This window comes from Balaenoptera acutorostrata, chromosome 18, assembly GCF_949987535.1.
Source record: "Balaenoptera acutorostrata chromosome 18, mBalAcu1.1, whole genome shotgun sequence".
Lineage (NCBI taxonomy): Eukaryota > Metazoa > Chordata > Mammalia > Artiodactyla > Balaenopteridae > Balaenoptera > Balaenoptera acutorostrata.
In genome coordinates, this window is record NC_080081.1 from 73393305 (window position 1) to 73417163 (window position 23859).

General features: G+C 43.4%; 1 protein-coding gene across 1 annotated transcript in view; it reads right to left on the bottom strand.

Moving 5' to 3' along the window:
* LOC103007287 (WD repeat-containing protein 49-like) overlaps positions 1 to 23859 on the bottom strand; it is a 110716-nt gene that overhangs the window by 73883 nt on the left and 12974 nt on the right. The window contains 1 exon segment of the mRNA XM_057532717.1: positions 21888 to 21970. Coding sequence (XP_057388700.1) covers positions 21888 to 21970 — 83 coding nt within the window.

The window sequence follows — 23859 nt, forward strand, 5'->3', positions numbered from 1 at the left end:
GACCAGATGACCACTCAGTTCTGGGGCTTCTGGGTCCATGAGACATGTTGACTGACTGATTTAAACTAGGTCAGGCAAAATGGGCATCTTGCCCAACTTTAAAAAATAGGCAGCCTTCATTGGGCTGGTATGAGGACCTACAGGAAGGCAGCTCTACTGACCTATTTCTCTCTGATAAGTTATACCCCACGCCTATTTAATTTTTATTATTGGATTGAAAATTTCCATGGGTTGAGGTTTTCACTATGTTCTTCAGCAGCCATTCAGGTCTCACGGCTGGAATGTTCTGACCGGTCAGTAAACAAGCCTGCTTCCCGCTCCCCCTGCACCCCACCCCATCCCCAGGACCCAGAAGCCACTGGGCCTTCACAGTGGACAGCAGCTTCGTTTTTTTCTGACTAAGGAGGAAAAGTTTAACCTGATGAATCACCAGCAGCACTTCCTGTGACATTCTGGGGGAAAACTACAGTTTGCTTAGGAAGAACTCCGAAGCACTTCACTTACTGCGGTTTCTGATCTACACAGACGTGGAAAAATTTGAGTTCTGCTCTATGCTGATACACCAAAGCTCTCTCACCAACACTTTTCTCTCTTACAAGTTTCCTATCATCAGGACTCTGTCTACCCTATAGTCAGCCCGAAATAAATGAATTAAATGAACAGGGCTGTCCTAGGGGAAATATAGCACTACCCCCATGCTAATCTCACCCAGATACCACTTCTTATGTAACCATCTCTGCCCAGTTTCCTCATCTGTACCACTAAGCACAGAAAATAATTCGAGGGACTTTTTTTTTTTTTTTCAGTTCTCCCAAGAATGGCACATAACTAGCATCATTCTAGATGCATAGGTGAAAAGCTAATCCATACATACAAGGGATGCTTTGGACATGATTGGCCTAGACCTTATTAATTGAGGTCTTTGTGGCAAGAGTCCAGGCTATGGAAAGGGAGTTATTTTGTATCTACAATATTCTAGTGGTAGATATGCCAAAAGACCAGAACAGTGATGTCACTTAACCCTGAAATAGTTACAAATCTGTTCAGGTCCTTGCAATGCGCAAATAGCTTAGAAAAGGTATAAAAGTAGATTATTAACCTTCTTAAGAAACAGGTTTCTTCAGACTCATGGACATAGAGAACAGACATGTGGTCGCCAAGGGGTTTGAAGTGGGGGATGGAAAGGAGTGACTGGGAGTTTGGGATCAGCAGATGTAAACTATTATACACAGGATGGATAAACAACAAGGTCCTACTGTAGAGCACAGGGAACTATATTCAATATCCTGTGATAAACCATCATGGAAAAGAATATGAAAAAAGAATGCCTATATGTGTATATAACTGAGTCACTTTGCTGTACAGCAGAGATTGGTACAACTTTGTAAATCAACTATACTTCAATTTTTAAAAATTAAAAAAAAGAAACAGATTTCTTAGTATGCTGAATGCAACACTGATGAGTATTATCAAATGATCTTTAAGTGCGTAATCCTGGGCCGGATGCAATAAAGAAAGAAGCCCAAGGATAGTCACTTATCGAGACAGCCTTTTGTGGTACGATGATGATGAATCAAGTTTCCCTTGTCTTTGTCAGCAGGTCGCCAGTGTAGCTTCCCTTGTGCTGAGCGAGTCCCCGATTCCAGGGATACGTGCCCATCGAGAAATATGGGCTTGAGGATATGGGGAGGGGGAAGGGTAAGATGTGACAAAATGAGAGAGTGGCATGGACATATACACACTACCAAATGTAAAATAGATAGCTAGTGGGAAGCAGCCGCATAGCACAGGGAGAGCAGCTCTGTGCTTTGTGACCACCTAGAGGGGTGGGATAGGGAGGGTGGGAGGGAGGGAGATGCAAGAGGGAAGATATATGGGAACATATGTATATGTATAACTGATTCACTTTGTTATAAAGCAGAAACTAACACACCAATGTAAAGCAATTATACTGCAATAAAGATGTTAAAAAAAAAAAAAAAAAGAAATATGCAAATAGTGAAGGCCTTGAAAGCTGCCAAAGAGTGGTTAGGTGACCTTAGGTGATAAAACAGGCAGAGCCAGTGCTTCTACTTCATAAATAAACTTACTTCTCTCTCAGGCACAACTCATAACTTTGCTAGATGGCAACATGAGCTCTTGAACGCTACCTTCACTGTAAGCCTTTTTTCAGCGAAAAGAAAATTTGATTTTTAAAATGAGCATCAAATGAAGACTCAATACTGTTTGAAAATGTCGAGACTTTTTAACATTCAAATCTAGCTCCACAAAAGAGCGACCCGTGATTGACATTTTATCATATTAAAGTGCTGTTAATTAAGAACCACAGCCACAAGCAAAAGCGATGAAAGCAGCAGACCCCGCAAACTCTTCCTGAAACAAAAACGCCAACTCTGATTTGCTTAGAACCTCAATCAAAGGAACACGGTGTACGGGGCTCATTCACTTCCGGTCCACTAGGGGGCAGTGAATGATCAGGTTTCCCCCAGGCGGCTTTCACGACGGTTGCTATATATACACCTGAAGTGTGGCAGGCCTTCTACGCAAAGTGAGCAGTGCGGCAGCGATGACAGGTGCAGGGAGCAGCCAGTTATTGCTACCAGCACAGTCTGTCAGAAGGATGAAGTGAAATGAATCATTTGCATTTTTTGCCAATGAACTTGCATTATAATGAGCAGGCAGTGTCGCCTGGATGGGCCCTGGCTTCGCCCCCCTGGCTTCTGCTGGACCGCTGCCAGTCACCAGGCTGGACGGCGCCCAGGACTAGAGCGCGGGGGACAGACAGAGCCCGGGAGCCGGATTGAACAGTCGCCTGGTGCTGGAGACCACAGGGGCACGAATGACCCTGCGCGGATGGGGGTGGGATTCCCTCTCCCATCCCATCCCGGTGCCAGCGTCCACTGGGCGGGGGGGGATTCCAGGCCTGGACGCTGCGCAACACACATCCAGGGACACCGTTCATGTCGCAGTCTGTGTGACTGGCGCCCCCTGGAGTTGGGCAGTGAGCGCAGATTCCCTGCTCCCACCGTGCAGGGCTCTGGTCTGTAGGTCTCTATAGGAGTGCCCATCTGCCCTCTCTCTGCTCCTCAATTTAAAAATTCTGCCTTAAAGGGCTCTAGGGAAAATAGAAAGGTGACACCCGAGCAAAATTAGAAATTGGGACCAGTGGATTTCAGTTCTGCCACGGTCCCTCTTCCTTCTTCCTCTGTCCCACTCTCTGATCCAAGGATCTGGCGCCCTCCTGAAGGTTTGTCTTTGTCCTGTTCCAATGTGCTCTTCAAAAAGATTCTAGGACATCACACCATCAACTTCAGTTGTGTTCACATCACTCTGTCTCCTCTTCCACCAGAATTTGCATTTAAACCTTATTTCTAATTGTGAAGCAAAATCCAGAGAAGGATTCCTCCCTCCTGGCCCCTTTCCTCTTGGCCCTGATTAACAGGAGCCTTCCCTGCCCAATGGGAGGCAAACCAAACGTGCGTTTCCCCCTGTGCTCCCACTTTAAAGCTTTCCGAGTGATTCCTTCATTCCCAGCCCCATTTCTTCACACATTTACCTGGAACATCCCTTTCGTTTTACTTAAAAACCAGTAAAGCACAGTGGTTAAATGCAGGTTCAGATCAGACTGCTTGGGTTCAAATCCCAGCTCTGTCACCTCCCAGCAGCATGTAAACTGGGGAAATGGCATGACTGCTCTGTGCCTCACTGTCTCCGTTCTCACAGAGGGCAGTAAGAACATCGCCTGGTGGCGATGGTGTGAGGATGGAAGGCACCGGGCACAGCACCAGGCAGAGGCCAGCACTCCGTACGTGTTACTTCTCAGTATTTTATATATTTGCCATAATGCACTATTTCCTCTTCTCTTTCCTCTTCTCAGTATTTTATATATTTGCCATAATGCACTATTTCCTCTTCTCTTTCCTCTTCTCTCACCTCGGCTTCAAGACACAGATGCTCCCACCCGCTTCCCTCCCCCTTGCTTCTCCCTGAAAGGATGGCAGATGGTCTTCTGGCCCCTGAATCAGTGCCGACTGCCCCCTCCTGCCCTCTCCTGCCCTCCACACACCTACCTGATCATCACCATAGAGAAGCAGGCACTTGTCAGGATCCTCGTAACTAAAGCAAAGAACGAAAAAAGAAATCATCTTCAGACATCAAGGACAACAACAGCGCAGGGGAGGGGGGGATCTGACGAGTGTCCTTTATGTCATGTCTGTGTTCTATTTGCAGAACAGTCTTGGAGATAGGCACTTGTTTACTTCGCCCAGATCAGAAGTGATTTCAGATTTCTCTTCGTTTAATCATCTCCTTCCACTGTGCAGGTTCATAATTAAAAGAAGAAATTTATTTATAAAACCAGTGCTGGAGCTGAGAGCTAACTATAAGGAGATGCTTAGGCTGATGAACCCTCTGTCACGTAGACCCCAAACTGCATCGGCCAGCCTGGAAGGAGACGCAGGGACTTCCCTGACATGGTCAGCAATTCCCTCGCCAGATGGGAGATGGAGAGAGTGAGGAAGGAGCGACTGGCTTCCCGATCCTAGTGTACAAGATGGAGAGCGGCCAGATTTTCATGGGGAAATGCTACACCACCCCACTTTGGGTAAATGGCTGGCTCCAAGGGTAGGTGCCCACTGGCTGGTGGCAGGACCAGAGGAAGGGAAACAGCTGCCGATGGAAGAAGACTTGAGCATGGGTGGAGCTGGCTGGGAGAGGGGATGAAGGGGCCAAGAAAGAGTAGGAGGAGGGGGTGGGGACAGTGGGCAACGAAGTGGCAAGACCTTGACGGTGTGACCTTTCCCAGTGACCCCTCAAATCTCAGTATCTACAAAAATCATTAAATGCTTGGTGCGGTTGGATTTCTTGTCAAAGCCAGTAAAGTGGCCTGGTAGATACAAGAGGTGAAGGCCTGCCAATATCTGGGAAGTATCAACACTACAGCTACAATGCTTGTTTGACATTATGCAGCTACATTACATTTTTTTGAGGAATATAGTTGATGTACAATATTATGTTAGTTTCAGGTGTACTACATAACGATTTGACACTTGCATACATTATGAAATGATCACCAGAAGTCTAATAACCATTTGTCCCCGTACATGGCTACATTAAATTTGACAAATAATTTGTCACTTTGTATTAGATTGATTTATTGCTCTTTTTATTTCCAAAGATAGAAGGGACCTACTAGACACATTTCTTTCTAGTGTCAGTATCAGAAATCTGTATGTGTCTTAAACATCTTAATTGTTAACTTATGGACACTATGAAGTGACCAATGAATGCTGTTTTCCTCTTTTTTCTGGCTTCTAGGAAACTCAAAGAAAAATATGCTATTCGTTTAAAAAAATTATTTAGGGTATTATGGAATATATTTTGTTCATTGACTTTGTCTTCCTATATATATTTTTTCCCTTCACCTTCATTCATCTGTGTGCATGTGTATTATCTTTTATTCTATTTCTCTATTCATTGCTGTAAGTGTCCCCAAATCCTCTTTTAGATAATGCAATTACTAATAAACAAAAACACAAATAAATACATTTTTGCCTATCCTGGAAGTTCTTACACTTTTATCTTTTGTTGCACAGAATATTCCTCAAGTTTTGCTGTCAAATCTGTTGGTTAATCTTTTCTGGACTTCTGTCCTTAGAGTTCTGTTTTTGCAAAAGACTTTTCTTCACCCCCATTTTATTAAGATGTTCTCTTATATTTTCTTCTAGTATCTACTTTAAAAATATTTAGATTTTTATTCAGAATCTATTTTTATATATACTGTAATTTAAGGACTTAATTTTTTCCCTTAACAAATAGCTAACAATTATTTGTTAGACTGTTCTCCCACTAATCTGAAATGTTTGTTTAATCAAATACTACCTTCCCTTTATACATAGGTCTGTCATCAATTTATTTGTCTCTCCTTTGTACAGGTATCTTTTCTCTTTCATTTACTTTAACTTAACAGCTTGCTTTGATACCCAGTAATTCCAGTCTTTTCTCCTTATTCTTTTTCAACATTTTCTTGGCTATTTTCACATATTTACTCTTCCAGATGAACTTTAGAATCAACTTGTTGAGCTTCAAAGCAATCTCTTAGATATTTTGAGTGAAATTCCACTGAAGTTGACATTTAATTTGGGGAGAGGTAAAATCTTCACAATATTAAAATTTCCCATTGAGGAACATAGTTGCTTCCCTTTTATTTGGGCTTTCTTTTACTCTTTTTTAGAAAGGTTGTTATTGCTCTAGATATATCTCACACATTTCTTGTTAAGGTTATTTCTGGGAATAATCAATGTTCTACCAGTCAATTCCTTCCTTAGACAGAGAGGAAGTGAGGAAGATAGTAAAGAGTCAAGTTCCTCACAGCCAAGATAGTCCTGTTATGACGCCATATTCACCTGCAAAGGTTTGACATACCTTTTCCCAGCAAAGACCAGTTCAGCCCATGTACAATGTTGGAAATACTATCTAAGAACTACTGGCAGTTGAATAAATTACAAAAAAATTAAAAAAATAAATTCTACACATCCCTCAAGAAGACAAAGTTCAGAGGCTCTCCACTAAGCTATCAAAAGGACCTGTTTGGACCCCCAATTTTTCTCTATACCTTATATTTTTATAGAAGATTTAAAATATAAAATTCAACTCCTTGCACACATTGCCATTCTCCCCAGCACAACGCTTTTCATAATTCTTGGGATTTGAATATCATAAATAATCTGCCCAGCCTACTGGTTTCTCATTTCCTTGACCTACCTTTTAATGGTCTTGTCTTCTACCATATTTCGGCCACTCACTGCCACGGTCGTACCCTTGATTTTGTTAGTAACACCTGGAACCCCTCCAGGATCTCTATTTCAAACATCCTCCCTCCAGTCTTTCCAATTCATTCGCACTATACTCCAGCTTTAACTTAGGACTTTCAATCCATTGATCCTAACACATTTGCACTGCCGCTGACCCTTCCATGCCTCATTTTCCTTCATATCTGGCTTAAATTCCATGGTCAGTTATAACCACTTCCTCTATATACCCCCAGCTCTCTCTTTTGTTGTTGCTGTTCTTTCTTGGCAAAAGTACACCCCTGATTCAAACTGACTTTCCACCCACCCCCTGCATGCACGCATGTGAAAATGTGGCTGGAGACAAACCACACCACTCTGCTGAGTGGTCCGACTTCAAATCCATGACCACAAACCACAAATAAGTTCTTAGTGCTTCCTGGCGGCCGTCCCTCATCTCCCACTCTCCAAGACCATTTCACACTTCCTCTTTTCTCTGAAAATCTCCAACGCCTCTTCCCAATGTCCATTCTCAGATGAGGATCTTGCTTCCTGAGTCATCAAGAAAATGGAAACCCTCAAAAGAGGCTCCACCAGATCCCAGCACACATGCACACACTCGCCTACATATGGACCCACCCATTCGGGCCTCCTTCGGGTCCCCGGTTCCTCCCTGGGGTCAGCCCTTCACATGTGCACTGGATCCTATCGCTTCTTGCCTACCCAAGGCTGCCTGCCGTTCAGCACTTCTCCCCTCTCTCTCCTGCACCATCCATACGTATTCTGCATCATTCCCATCAGCACACAAATGTGTTCTTATTTCTCTCGTTGGGGAAAATAAAAAACACTTGTCTCACAGTATTGTGAAGCAATTATACTCCAATAAAGATCTATTAAAAAAAAAAACAACGCTTGTCTCAATCTCCTTGCCCTACCAACTATCACCCCATTTTTCTCCTTCCCTTTACAGGAAAGGGAGAGAGGGGTTGATCCTGCCATCTCCATTTCTCTCTTCCTGTTCCCACTCAATAGCAAGCCCATCTGGCTTGTCCACTTTGGACAAAACTGCAGTGATTTCCAGTGGAAATTCTGGGTCCTCATCTTTCTAGCAGCTGCACTTGACGCTGGTCACCCAGGTTTGAGTGCCCAGGACTCAGCCCTTGCTCCCTACACATGAGCCATCGGCCTTGTGGCTTTGACTCCACCTCCTTATGCTAATGACTCTGACTCCCCCCAACATGCACACCCTGACCACCACGAATTTCTGACGCCCTCCCCTGGTCCTTCTTTCTTCATAGCACTTATCACTTTCTAACAGCCTATGCAATCGTCTATTACGTTAATGGTTTATTATCTGAAAGCCAGGCTCCACTAGAGTAAGGGTTCTTGCTTATTTTACTCACTAGCTAACATAGCCCCAGTGCCCAGAGTAGTGTCGGGCCCATAATAAGCTACAATGATCTCTGCTGCTGATGCTTTCACACGTTCCAGGCTGGCCATGCCCAACTCCCTGCACACACCAGGCCCCACCATACAGCCTCGCCTGCAACCCCTGTGGCTCACTGGTGCTTTTCCCTCCCCCAGCAGTGTCTAGTGAGCATTGCCTATCCCCCCAACCCAAGTACTTTCTAGTACCTTCTGTGCTATATTTGTTCTCCTTGGCCTTCGCTCCCTAACTCACTCCTTATTGAGCTTGCACATTGCCTGTCTCCTTCCACTAGGATGGAAGTCCCCTGAGAGCAGAGCTTTTATCTGTTTCTTTTCCTGCTGGGTCCCCACCACCCAAACAATGCCTGGCACGCATGTGTGGATGGGACTTCCTTAGAAGGCATCCTTTACAAAGTTCTCTGTGATCCACTCCCACACTTGTCACCGTGAGCGTGCACTGGACGACTGTCCAGCACTAGCTGGGTGCAGGGGGTTGGCCTGCACGCTGCACCCACAGTCCTCCGGGCGGCCCTCATTCACCCTCGTCTGCTTGGTCTCCAAGCCTCAGCCAATATCACAGCCTCACCTGGAGGTCACAGGGCTCCCAACACACACTCCCCACTGCCCCTGGCCTCCTTGATTTCCGAGCCTCAGTCACCAGCCAAACTCAGGGCAGCCTCTCGCCCGCTCTTGGCTCTGTCACCCTGTTGAATGAATGTTGGTGACTAGCGCAGTGTCTGTCTCTGGCTAGGCACTCCCCACAAGCCATTCATTCCTTCATTCTTCAAATAGTTATTGACTATATGCCGTGTGCCCAGTGCTGTTCTAGGCTGATGGAATATAAGAGAGAGAGGTCTTGCCATTGTAGAGCTCATATTCTAATGGGTAGGCAGATAATAAATAAATAGCCAAATAAATATATCATGTGTCAGATAACGCTACTTGCTATGGAGATAAATAAAGCAGGGTGAAGGAATAAGGAAATTTGGGTCTGGGGGTGGGAGAGTGTATTTTCATGGTCAGAGAGGCCTCTCGGAGAAGTGGGTGACACGGGATTGAACCACATGGATTTCAGAAAAGAAGGTCACTCCTGGGGGTGATGACAGCAAATGCAAAGGCCCTGAGGTGCACGTGTGCTTGGGGTGTTCAAAGAGCAGTAAGGCATGCAGAGACCCGGAGCAGGGTGGGTCCTAGTGGGGCCAGAGTGGCGTGGAGGAAGAATAAAGGGAGGAGGATTTCCCCCAGAACCGAAGGAGACCCTCCTTGGGCTGGGGGAAGAGTAAGAAGAGCAAAAGAACCACATGGGAGGGGCAGGAAGAGAGGGCTGAGGGTCCTAGTGGGCACGCAGCCCAGCTTCCCGGAGGGGCTGCCGGGGGAGCAGTGGTTCCCCAGGAACGTGAGAAAAGTGGCTGCGTGGAGCTCCAGGCAGACGTGTCACCTGGTGCAGAGTCTTGTGTACGAGACAGCCTCAGGCGTGAAGGGGCCTTGGTGATGGCTTCCCACCAATGGGCCCCCGAACTCTGGCCCCGTGTGGGTGGGGGAACCCCTGCAGTGACTGATATTATGGTGGGTGCTCAAAATAGAATTGAACTCGAGTTTCGGAAAATAAAGTAAGTTATACTTCCTGCACATCCAAGGTTACAGACTAAGATTCACACTTGCTCCGTTATTCTAAGTACATTAAAATCAGGGGAAACAAAGTGTCGTGCACCGCTGGCTTATCTTTCACAAATCTTTGCCCCTGGATGTTGGCATAGTTTTCTTACAACAAGACTTTAAAAAATGGAGAGAGTTGCCTGAAGTGGAGATCTCTGCTCTGCTCTGACTTACCCTGAAAGGAGGCTCCGAGCCTGCCTCAAAGCGTGAAATCACCGACTTCTCTAAGAGAGAGACTCCAGTGGTATTTCTGCCAAAAAAAAAAAAAAAAAAAAAATCCCAGAAATACATCCATCCTGAGTATCAGAGCCCAGAAATTATTCATATCACTCTGCAGCTCTGGCAAGAGACCAAATTCCTGGAATTCGAGGCATCTGAAACCTTTCATTGTGCCTCAGTACCAGCAATAGACATGGGCGATAACAATCTAGAAGGACTGAGTTTTTCAAAGGGGCTATCTTTGATTTTTTTTTTAAGATGAAAAGAGGTCCAATTTAGGACTGATAATTTCCTCCCTTCTTCAGAAATCTCTCTAGCTAATCTGTGTGTTTTAATCTCAGTAAGGGCAGCAAGGCTCTCATCTCATTTAGGAGTTAGGTTTAGAGGAGTTTTATCCAACTAGCTGCAGCCCAGGGATTCAGGAGAGCATTTTGTCACATCTAATAACCTGAAGCTTTCATACAATGCTTAGGACAGGGCCCCAGACCCAGGGCGTACTCAGCATATGCCGCTGGAAAGAACAGGGGGGCCAGGAAATTGGAAGCACCCAGCAGGGCTTGGACTGGCTCCAGATTTCATTTCTTTGAACCTTTCTAAATTGCAAAGCATTATGGTAAGTGAGTCAATTTCTGACAAGTCTTAGTATTCTAAATCCTAATGATCTTACCATCTCCATATTTTTTCCATCCGGATCACAGTAAACTAAAGCATAGACTACATCTCCTGGTTTTTCCCCTTCAAAATGGAGAGGATCGTGGAGTCCATTTATGAAAGGTGATGGGGAGACTGAGGCCAATGACAACTGTCCACTAGGGTTCATCAGTGCTTCTTTTTTTAGGTGGCAAAAGAGAGAAAGGCCAGCAAGATAAGAGATCACACTGAACATGTCCCTAGTTATTGATGTTAGATTCTTCCTCTCTAGATATCAGCCTTCCAGGAATAAAATAAGTGGATCATCAATGCTCCCAATTCATAACTCAGCTCAGGAAAGAAGGCAGGCTGTTTTTACTCAGTGCATGCTTGACCTGGACCAAATTGATTGTACTAAGGCACTGAAGGGTGGCTGGGATTCTGTCACTTATGTGAGAAGTGTCATCTGCAGCATCATGGGGATGCCATTATGGGATGAACCATGTCTTGAGAGAGCCAGCCATGTCTTAACATCAACCTGGATGAAAACCAGAAAACAACGGTGATGCTGATAGCTTTTGAACTTCAAAGAAGCTGGGAGGGAGTGCAGATCATACGACAAGCGTCAGTGTCCAAAAAGGCCTTGACCCACTGGGATACGAGCCAAATATCATTGATATTTGTTCAAGAGTGTAAGCGGAGCATAATCAAAGCTGTCTAGAGTTTGTGGGCCAAGTTGAAAGAGGAGAGACTGGAGGCTGTGAGCCAATCAACTAGAACACACAAGCAATTGTTCCCACCTACACTGGGGCAGTGACTACAGAAATGAGAGGAGAAAAGGGACAAGAATCGGTCAGTGATTGGAAGTAAAAGGTGAGGAAGAGAGGAAGCAACCACAGGGAATTCCAAGGTTCTCAATTTGAATGATGAGATGGAGGCTGTAATCAGGACAGAAAACATAGGAAACACTGCAGAATCTGGGCGGTGGGGGAGGGCTGTTGTATTTTGACACTTCAGTTTTGAAAGGCCTGTAGGATATCCACTCAAGGATGAACCTAGGATTTAGAGGACAGGGGTCAAGAAGTAGATTTTAAATCATACCAAAGCCATAAAAAGGAAAGATAATACTTAAGGAGATAATGTGGTAAAGGAGAAGGCCAAGGCTAGCACTTGAGGGGCTCTCAGCATGTGAGAGGGAAGAGGAGGACAAAGGCAGGAGGAGTTGGAGAACCAGAGAGGGCTCTACTGCAAAAGTCAAGGGAAGAAAAAGTATATGTCAACACAGTTTGGTATAATGAAGACTTAATAGAGGGAAAAGATTTGTCTCTTAGGATGTTGCTGTATTAGGTTCAGTGAGAAATAGTGAAGGCTGGCAGTGATGGTGTCATGGGCACATGGCAGAGGATGAGGGACAGGATGCTGTGAGTCCCTGAACGTGCAGGGTGAGGGGGCATGTCTCTCTTCAGGCCTTTGCTCCTGCTGTTCTTCTGTCTGCACTGCTCTCTCCCTGGTATCACCTTGGCTTCCTCAGCTCACTCCTTTGCTTGCTTTGGGTCTTAGTTTGAATGTCACCTTCTCACTGAAGCCTACCCTAACTACCTTACTTATTACTGCAACCAACCCATTCTCACCAACACACACACATACTTCCTTGGTGTTACTTTTTCTTTTTGTCCATAGCACTTATCACCTTCCAACATACTGTATCATTTGTATATTCATAACACTTATTGTCAATTTATAACACTTACTGTCAAACTCCCCTGTTCAAGCAAAAATTCCTTGAGGGCAGAAAATCTTATTTATATTGTACTTTGAAGGATTTCCAGTACTCACAACAGTGTTTGGCTCATGGGGGTCCTTCTGTAGTATTTGTTGAATGAATGAACATAGCTGACTATAATGCAAGGCAGAGGGTGATAATGCCTGGAATAGAGATATAAATAAAATAATATGGAGTACAAGGGAGAAATAGATAGCAATAGGATAATAGTAGGAAACCTCGATACCTCACTTTCAATAATGGATAGAACATCCAAACAGAAGATTAGTAAGGAAACACAGGACTTGAATAACATTATAGACCAAATGGACCTAACAGACATATATAGAACATTTGACCCAACAGCAGCAGAATATACATTCAGGTGTACTTTACACCTGAAGGAACTAAAAAAAAGAAGAACAAACTAAGCCCAAAGTTGGCAGAAGGAAGGAAATAACAAAGACTAGAAAAGAATTAAACAAAACAAAAAAAACAATAAAACTGAGTTTTTATTTTAAAGATTAACAATATTTACAAAGTTTTAGCCAGATTAACGAAGACAAAAAGAGAGAAGACTGAAATAAATAACATTAGAAATGAAAGAAGAGACATCACAAATGATACAACAGAAATAAAAAGGGTCACAGGAGACTACTATGAACAATTATATGCCAACAAACTGGATAACCTAAAAGAAATGGACAAATTCCTAGAAACATAAAATCTACCAAGACTAAATAATGAAGAAATACAAAGTCTGACCAGACATATAACTAGTATAGAAATTGAATTGAAAGCCCAGGACCAGATGACTTCACTGGTGAATTCTACCACACATTTAAAAAAAGAAGGCTAGTCTTTCTCAAAAACTTCCAAAAAATTGAAGAGCAGAGAACACTTCCAAATTCATTTCATAAGGCCAGCATTATCCTGATATCATAGCCAGACAGAGACACCACAAGAAAAGAATACAACAGGTCAATATCCCCAATGAATCTAGACACAAAAATCCTCAACAAAATACTAGCAAACCAAATCCAACAGCACACTGAAATGAACGATGGTTCAAGATACAGAAATCAATTAATGTGATACATCACATTAACAGAATGAAGGATAAAAATCAAATGGTTGTCTCAATGGATGCAGAAGAAGTGTTTGACAAAATTCAAAATTCTTTTATGATAAAAACTCTCAACAAACTGGGAATAGAAGGAAAGTATCTCAACAAAATAAAGTTTTCTTCCAAGAAATCCTCTGGGGTAGTAATATCATATCCCTTAGTATAGTGTTTTTTTCCCCCTTCTTCTATTGTTAGTTTACTTTATGTTCAAAGAGGGCAATGTCTTGCCTTAGGTTAGCAGACAAATTAGCAGTAAATCAAGCTGGGATTAAAAAAATACTTATTTTTTACATATTCATTTATTTAATCAAAAAATAGCTATTGAACGTCTTCTATGATCTAAGGGCTCTATTAGGCAGATACATTTATCACTCATCAAAAGTATTTCTCTTGCCTTCCGGTTTTGTTTTTATAGCTAAGAGTTTTAAGGCTGAGACATACCTTAGAGTGTGTCTACAGGGGTGTGAAAGCAACAAAAAAGAAGTTGTATGTGAAATTGTATATTAAAGGTAATAATAGAGTGAGTTTTGCACATGGCAATTAGTTTACAATGTGCTCCCACAAATGCACTCAGACACGATGATTAATGCTCCTTGGAGCCTTCAGTCTCTGTAACTAGCTGTCATTGTACTTACCAGAACACTATTCTCCCAGGATATTATGATAAATACCATGTTGGTTCTAATATTGCTGTAAGTGATTAGGTCTGGGTGTGAGAGGGGGTGGTGAGATGAAATGGAGATAAAATGCAAAGTTTATGTTCTGGCTGCTTAGCTGGAATTCAGTAAGAAACCAAGCCAGCAATCCTTAAGTGAGGTTTTGGGGTGACACAGAGACATCCCACCCACCCCACAACACATACCCATGCCCACTCTGTGGGGGTTATAAGTGCTGTCTCAAATTCGTTTTCTTTTGGGTGTGTCTGGAAGCTGAATATCAGAAGGCAAATGACAAAACGAGAAAACTAGTCTCCACATCAGAGGAGCAGGGTACCCTGAACCTCACCCCTAGTCCAACAGAGAAGCTCTCAGAGAATGACATCATCAACAAACAGTCCCATTGGTTGATGGGATTGGTACATGGCCAATACCACTGGCTCCATCCCAATGAACCCCTCAGTAAGGGAGGGGTGACTTGTTAGAGTATACAACCCAAGTCAGTAAATATTCACTGTCGTGTACGAAATGTTTGTGTCCCCTCAAAATTTGTGTGTTAAAACCCTAACCTCTAATGTGATAGTATTTGGAGACGGGGCCTTTGGGACGTAATTAGGGTTAGATGAGTTCATGGGGGTGGGGCTCTTGATAGGATTACGAAGAGACACTACAGAGCCCCTCCCCCATACATACACGCCAAGGAAAGGCCATGTGAGGACACAGTGAGAAGGTGGCTGTCTGCAAGTCAGGAAGAGAGCCCTCAGCAGAAATAGAAGGGGATGGCACCTTGATCTTGGACTTCCCAGACCCCAGAACTGAGAGAAAATTAATTCCTATTGTTTAAGGCACCCAGTCTGTGAGATTTTGTTGGGGAAGCCCCAGCAGATTTATATATTCACATTCACTAGAATGTGCTCTCCTTGAGGCTGGGTGTCCTGTGTGTTCAATCCCTGAATCCCTAGCCCATAGCAAAAGACTCCTCCTCACCCCCCAGCTCCAAGCCCCAAGAGTGGTGGGACAGGACAAGGTCCTCATGATGTCCTGGGATCACAGTGTCCCTGGAACCTTTGCTAATTTGGGGTGCTCTGCACTCAGCCCTCCCCTGTCAAGAGTTCACCTAATCATGATAATGGAAACCAGAATTTATAGTGTCCTTCCTGAGTGCCAGACAAGTACCTGACAAGTATTATCTCATGAAATCCTCCTAACAACCCAATGAGCTGGGTACTATTTTTATTTACCAGTTTTACAGACAAGGAAAACTGAGGCACAAAGAGTTCAGACCACCTGCCAGTAAATCCTAGTGAGATCTGATGTCAGAGTCTCAGTTTTTGATTGCTTATTCATTTTTTTAGAAGAAGTATTGAACAGCTATAATGTGCCAAGCCTTGTGACAGGTGTTAGACCTACAGTGGGGAACAAAACAGTTGTGGTTCCTACCCTCCCAGTCTAGTGACAGTCAGTAGACAAAGAATTCACCATCTATACTCATAGGCCCGTGACATGTGCAATAGGGAAAATGAACAGGGTCAATGGGCGCATAGTCAGATAAGGAGGAGGTGAGATTTAAACTAAGATCGGAAGGGAAAGGTGGGGGTGGGGTGGGCGTGGTGCTTCAGGCAGAGGGAACAAGGGCAAAGGCCCTGAAATGGGAAACTGCTGAGGGCATCTGAGTAACTGAATGAGGCCATGGAGGCTGGTGCTCCAGAGACCGGGAGCGAGTGAGGTGGGAGGGGGTCCGAAGAGCTTTGAGGCCATGGTGAGGGCACAGAAGGCCCGCGGGCGGTCATGCATTGTTCATGCCGCTCCCAGCACATCGGGACCGGAAGAGGAAGGGTGCTGGTTGTGAGGAGCACCTGTTCTGCTGGGCGCAGTGTGAGCGCCTACATCTAGGGCGCATGTCTCATCTTCACCACAGCCCTGTGAGGCCAGCCTTATCATCTCCGTGGTGCAGATGGGCCACCTGAGGTTGAGAAGGAAGACTGGACTTGTCCAGGTCCCCAGAGATGAGTGAAGGGACTGAGATCTGAGTCCACCACAAAGTCCTGCCTTCGTCAGAGTCCCCAAGCTGCCCCAGGTGGAGCCCAGCCCTGCTGCCCCGCCCCCCATGCTGGGAGCTGGGGTCTGGCCCGGGGGTGGGAGAGGCAGGAGGCAGGCCTGCCAGGCTGAGCTGTACTCGCTTTGCTGGGCCTGCACAAGTCCTCTCAGGACTGCCCTTTTTATTTTCTCATCAAAGTGGCCTTTCTTGAAAGCAGTGATAACACAAAATATCACTTTCAGGAAACTCTCCGAGATGGTGTGAGTAAAAAGCAATCAATCACTCACAACTCAATCATGTGCCACCCTCACTGGGCCAGGCTGGGCACCTGGGCCCCACAGCGCAGGGAAAGGCTCCAATGCCCTCTCCCCCGACCCCCCGGAGTGGGGGGCCCTCCTGAGGAGTCAAGTGCGCAGCCCTCTGGGGAGGAGTGGGACCTAGGGCAGGACCGCACATGCCCACGACGGGCGCTGGGGATGGGCTCTGCCTGGCTTTGTTCTCTGGGAACACACTCAGCTACAGGTTTGCTTTTCAATCACTTCCTTCTAAATCCATCAACTTTTCTCTGTATTTCTCAATATAAAAAATGATTGGCTACTCTGACTGGTGTGAGGTGATACCTCATTGTAGTTTTGATTTGCATTTCTCTAATGGTTAGTGATGTTGAGCGTCCTTTCATGTGTTTATTGACAGTCTGTATATCTTCTTTGGAGAAATGTCTGTTTAGGTCTTCTGCCCATTTTTAGATTGGGTTGTTTGTTTTTTTGATATTGAACTACATGAGCTGCTTGTATATTTTGGAGATTAATCCTTTGTCTGTCGTTCCATTTGCAAATATTTTCTCCCATTCTGAGGGTTGTCTTTTTGTCCTGCTTATGGTTTCCTTTGCTGTGCAAAAGCTTTTAAGTTTAATTAAATCCCACTTTTTAATTTTTGTCTTTATTTCCATTACTCAAGGAGGTGGGTCAAAAAAGATCTTGCTGTGGTTTATGTCAAAGAGTGTTTTTCCTATGTTTTCCTCTAAGAGTTTCATAGTGTCTGGCCTTACATTTAGGTCTTTAATCCATTGTGACTTTATTTTTGTGTATGGTGTTGGATAATGTTCTAATTTCATTCTTTTACATGTAGCTGTCCAGTTTTCCCAGCACCACTTATTGAAGAGGCTGTCTTTTCTCCATTGTATGTTCTTGCCTCCTTTGTCGTAAATTAGGTGCCCACATGTGTGTGGGTTTATCTCTGGGTATTGTATCCTGTACCACTGATCTATATTTCTGTTTTTGTGCCAGTACCATACTGTCTTGATTACCGTAGCTTTGTAGTATAATTTGAAGTAGGGGAGCCTGATTCCTCCAACTCCATTTTTCTTTCTCAAGATTGCTTTGGCTATTCGGGGTCTTTTGTGTTTCCATACGAATTGTAAAATTTTTTGTTCTAATTCTGTGAAGAATGCCACTGGTAGTTTGATAGGGATTGCATGGAATCTGTAGATTGCTTTGGGTAGTATAGTCATTTTCACAATATTGATTCTTCCAATCCAAGAACATGGTATATTTTTCCATCTGTTTACGTCATTGATTTCTTTCATCTGTGTTTTATAGCTTTCTGAGTACAAGTCTTTTGCTTCCTTAGGCAGGTTTATTCCTAGGTATTTTATTCTTTTTGTTGCAATGGTGAATGGGAGTGTTTCCTTAATTTCTCTTTCTGATTTTTCATTGTTGGTGTATAGGAAGGCCAGAGATTTCTGTGCATTAATTTTGTATCCTGCAACCTTACCAAATTCATTGATTAGTTCTAGCAGTTTCTGGGTGGCATATTTAGGATTTTCTATATATAGTATCATGTCATCAGCAAACAGTGACAGTTTTACTTCTTCTTTTACAATTTGTATTCCTTTTATTTCTTTTTCTTCTCTCATTGCTGTGGCTAGGACTTCCAAAACTGTGTTGAATAAGAGTGGCGACTGTGGACATCCTTGTCTTGTTCCTGATCTTAGTGGAAATGCTTTCACCATTGAGTATGATGCTTGTTGTGGGTTTGTCATATATGACCTTTATTATGTTGAGGTAGGTTCCCTCTATGCCCATTTTCTGGAGAGTTTTTATCATAAATGGGTATTGAATTTTGTCAAAAGCTTTTCCTGCATCTATTGAGATGATCATATGGTTTTTATTCTTTAATTTGTTAATGTGGTGTATCACATTGATTGATTTGCATATATTGAAGAATCCTTGCATCCCTGGGATAAATCCCACGTGATCATGGTGTTTGATCCTTTTAATGTGTTATTGGATTCTGTTTGCTAGTATTTTGTTCAGGATTTTTGCATCTATGTTCATCAGTGATAGTGGTCTATAATTTTCTTTTTTTGTGATATCTTTTTCTGGTTTTGGAATCAGGGTGATGGTGGCTTGGTAGAATGAGTTTGGGAGTGTTTCTCCCTCTGCAATTTTTTGCAAGAGTTTGAGAAGGATGGATGTTAGCTCTTCTCTAAATGTTTGATAGAATTCACCTGTAAAGTCATCTGGTCCTGGACTTTTGTTTCTTGGAAGATTTTAAATTATGGTTTCAATTTCATTACTTGTGATAGGTCTGTTTATATTTTCTAATTCTTCCTGGTTCAGTCTTGGAAAATTGTACCTTTCCGAGAATTTGTCCATTTCTTCGTGGTTGTCCATTTTATTGGCATATAGTTGTTTGTAGTAGTCTCTTATAATCCTTTGTATTTCTGCAGTTTCAGTTGTGATTTCTCCTTTTTCATTTCTAATTTTATAGATTTGTGTCCTCTCCCTTTTTTTTCTTGATGAGTTTGGCTAAGGGTTTATCAATTTTGTTTATCTTTTAAAAGAACCTGCTTTTAGTTTTATTGATCTTTGCTATTGTTTTCCTCATTTCTATTTCATTTATTTCTGCTCTGATCTTTATGATTTCTTTCCTTCTACTGACTTTGGGTTTTCTTTGTTCTTCTTTATCTAGTTGTTTTAAGTGTAGGGTTAGATTGTTTATTTGAGATATTTCTTGTTTCTTGAGGTGAGATTGAATTGCTATAAACTTCCCTCTTAGAACTGCTTTTGCTGCATCCCATAGGTGTTGGGTTGTCGTTTTTTCATTGTCATTTGTTTCTATGTATTTTTAAATTTCTTCTTTGATTTCTTCAGTGATCTCTTGGTTATTTAGTAGCGTAATGTTTAACCTCCATGTATTTGTGTCTTTTACAGTATTTTTCATTTCAGTTATTGTGTTGTTCATTTCTGTTTGTTTGTTGTTTAGTTCTTCTAGATCTTTGTTAAACATTTCTTGTATTTTCTCAATCTGTGCCTCCATTCTATTTCCGAGACTCTGGATCATCTTTTCTATCATTACTCTGAATTTTTTTTCAGGTAGATTGCCTATTTTCTCTTCATTTATTTGGTCTTGTAGGTTTTTACCTTGCTCCTTCTCTGTGGCATATTTTTTTGCCATCTCATTTTTTTTTTTTTTTAATGAGTGGGATTGTGTTCCTGTCTTACTGGTTGTTTGGCCTGAGGCTTCCAACACTGGAGTTTGTAGGTTTTTGGGTAGAGCTGGGTCTTGATGCTGAGATGAGGACCTCTGTGAGACCTCACCCCGATGAATATTCACTGGTGTCTGAGGTTCTCTGTTAGTCCAGTGGTTCGGACTCAGTGCTCCCACCACAGGAGCTTCGGCCCCTGGCTCATGAACCAAGATCCCACAAGCCGTGTGGGGTGGCAAAAAAAAAAAAAAAGCAATAACAAAGTAAAAAATAAAATTAGACTAGGAAACTAACAGATATGTTAGAAAGAATATAAAATAAAAATATAGATGAATCAATAACCATAAGGTACATCAGTACCACAATAGTAAAACAGAGGAGGAAGGAAAAGAAAAAAAAAGAAAAAGAAAGAAAGAAAAGAAAAAGGGGGAGGGAAGGCCTTGGCTGTGGAGGGTGGGGCCTAAGCAAGGGTGAGGTTTGGGTGGTGGGCGGGGCCAATGCTCAGGACCCATAGGGCTGGAAAATGCCCTGGGGGCTGTGGGGGATGGGGCTTAGGCTCAAGGAACAGAAGGGGCCCAGGCGTGCCCCCCACCCCTGGTCTCAGAGGGCAGGGGACCTCACCTGGGAGCCCAGCAGGCTTCCTGGGCTCGAGTGGGAGGGGCTAACGCCCTCCTCTCCTCTCCTTCTCTTCCCAGATGGCTCCTCCCACCTGTCTTTCCTCATCTCCCCAGCCTCCCTCCTATGCCCCCAGGACCCATGTGGCCTGGAGGGGGCTTTGGAGCGGGGGTACCAGCCTGGGAGCTCAGCAGGCTCCCCGGCCCGAGTGGACCAGGCGATTGCCTTCTGTTCCTCTCTCGCTCCTCCCGGAGGGTCCCTCCCGCCTGACTTCCCTGATCTCCCTGGCCTCAGGGGCACTGATCCTGTCTGGCCTCCACTTCTCCTCCCCCCTCAGCCCCCCCAACGTCCTACCGGTTCACTTGGGGGTTCCTCCCATCTCCCTGGGCGTCAGGGTCCCCCACCAGCAACAGGCAGGCACCCTAGTTGTGGAGAGACGCTAATTCCGTGTCTTCCCACACTGCCATCTTGACTCCTGAGGATGCTTTTTAAAATCAAACTGGGCTGAATTTAGAAATCCAAATTTGTTGCTTTTTAATAACTAACATTACTTATAAGATTATATATTAATATGTTAATAAGTATATTTTAATAATTAAACTTAACATTAAACTTAATTGTATTTAATAGCCCAGAGGATGTGAGGTTGTATTAACTGTTCACTAAGGTGATTGAAGCCTAGGAAACCAGGGGCTTCTAAATGAGGCAAGTTTGGGCTTGGGTGGAGTCGGAGGAGGTGGGAGGAGTCAGACAGGGCGGTTGGGAACCACATTCAAGCTCCGCCCCTTCACTTAGCCATGCCCCCAGCCCCTTGCTAAACAGCCTAATTCCTCAGCCTGGACACCACCGCCCCCATCACAGTTCACCCTCCTCCAGTGTTGAACTTTCTTTTGCTTCAACCTTGTTTTGGAGTTTTCCAAAATTCCTTCGCACCAAGCCGCACCCCCCTTGCCTTGGCCCATTACTGAGGTTGCTTGGTGCCCGGGACGCTGCACATTCATTTTCATTATGCTGCCATTGATGGAAACCTTCAGTATCTTCCTTCACAGCCTGAGACGCATTCTTTGAAGGCTCTCCAGCAGTGAGTATAGGTTTTTGTTTTGTTTTGTTTCGTTTTTTCTTTGTTTGTTTTTTACTGTGGATTTTATTTTTTGAAAAATAAAATCACTTTGGACTGAATTTTGGCGGACAATAAAGTGGCAATATTATTTTGAATCTAAAATAAATGGCGCTAAAAGGTAACATTTTCTCTCACTCTGGAAGTATTCCAGAAGAGGGCCCCGTCAGTTTGAGGCAAGGACAGTGTCATTGCAATAGGCCAAAGTGATAGCTTTCTTTGCACAGCAGCTTTTTTTTAAGGGCTTCATACTTTACCCTATTACCACAGATGGGTATGTGTCTGTGTAAACCCACACATGGAAATGAATTTCATAGCCCAGTGATTATTCATTTAGCCATTGAAGAGCTGCAGGCACTCACCAAGTCCCTAGGATCAGTCTGTTGTACTGTGGCATGCTGGTGACATCCGTCACCCACCTGGGCTTCCGAATGATGGGCTTGTCCTAAAGGGTTGAAGGGTGGAAATAAACAAAAATATGCCCTTTTAATGATAAGACAATTTCCATTGTCTCAAGCCACTCTGGCCCTTAATATGCATACTTAACATTATAGAGTTTTCTCTTTTTTTTTAACATCTTATTGGAGTATAATTGCTTTACAATGGTGTGTTAGTTTCTGCTTTATAACAAAGTGAATCAGCTATACATATACAAATATCCCCATATCTCCTCCCTCTTGCGTCTCCCTCCCACCCTCCCTATCCCACCCCTCTAGGTGGTCACAAAGCACCGAGCTGATCTTCCTGTGCTATGTGCTGTTTCCCACTAGCTATCTATTTTACATTTGGTAGTGTATATATGTCCATGCCACTCTATAGAGTTTTCTTCAGTTGACTTTCGCCCTCAACTACAGGCGTATCCCGGAAATATTGAGGGAGGGTTCAGTTCTAGACCACCGCAATAAGGCAATTCACACAAATTTTGTGATTTCCCAGTGCATACGGAAGTTATGTTTACACTATGCTGTAGTCTATTAAGTGTGCCATGTCTTAAAAAAAATCAATGTACACACCTTAATTTAAAAATACTTTTTTGTTAAAAAATGCTAGCCACCACCTGAGCCTTCAGTGAGTAGCAATCTTTTTGCAATAGTAACATCAAAGATCCCTGATCACAGATCGCCATGACAGATACAATAATAATGAAAAAGTTTGAACTATTGAGAGAATTACCAAAATGTGACGCAGAGACACAATATGAGCAAATGCTGTTGGGAAAATGGCTCTCATAGACTTGCTCGATGCAGGGTTACCACAAACCTTCAATCTGTAAAAAAATGCAGTATCTGTGGGATGCAGTAAAACAGGGTCTGCCTATATAGAGAACTTGCTATATAGATTTGAAGAACCACCTTTATTCCCTCTCTCTAGAGCGGGCTTATCTGGCAGCCTGAGGGTTATGGTTTAGCTGTAACTTCTAGAGCGGATGATAAGTTTCCTGAGGGCAGAAATGGGTGTCTGTACCCCTAGCACACAACACAGAACCTGAGCAGTGACAAGGGCTCAACTATTTGTTGAATGAGATAATAAAAGACTTTAAATATAGAATATATTCTGGAATGGGTCAGGTATTGTTATTCCTATCCTAAGTGTACTTCCCAAATGCTTCTTGCCTTCTGAACTTCTGATTCTGTGATTCTGTAAGTTCTCTAAGGAGAAACCCTCACAGAGCAACCTAAACTGAAATAACCATTAACAGGGAGAAAAATGGAAAATTCTTTTCCATTTGTCATTCATTAAGACATATGATAAATTACATGATGGAATCACGAGTAATTCATCCATCTGATTTAGAAGCAAAATGAGGAATTATCTTGCACTACATATAGAGATCATATTTTATTTGCATTCCATAGACTGGCAAAATCCAACATGAATATATTATATTCAAGGACACAATTTCTGTAATCATGCCACTTGAGGAGCAGTTTAAAATAGCAAATAAAATCAAACTGGAGCACTCAGCATCCTTATCAAATGAGAATCACATACAAAAACCCGCTTTCTTCTTTTCAGCTTCAGCTGCGGGGACCAGAAATAAACGGCCCCATCCTCTCTGATCATGATTAAGGTGTCATCAGGCGCAGAGAGAACGCGCAGCACAGGACCCCCATACGACAGCCCCTGCAGCACAGCAGGCAGCTGGAAGGAAACCTCTTTCTGTCGAGCCAGAGCACCAGCTTGCTCTGAATACACTAGCTGCAGGTATGTGCAGAAGCCATCCTGGTGAAGAAAGGAAAATTCATTAAACGTCTACTGTCTTTCTGACTTTCAAAAATTCTCTTTATCCTCAGGACATGGATAAGTCCTGACATAATTATTGGTTCATCGATG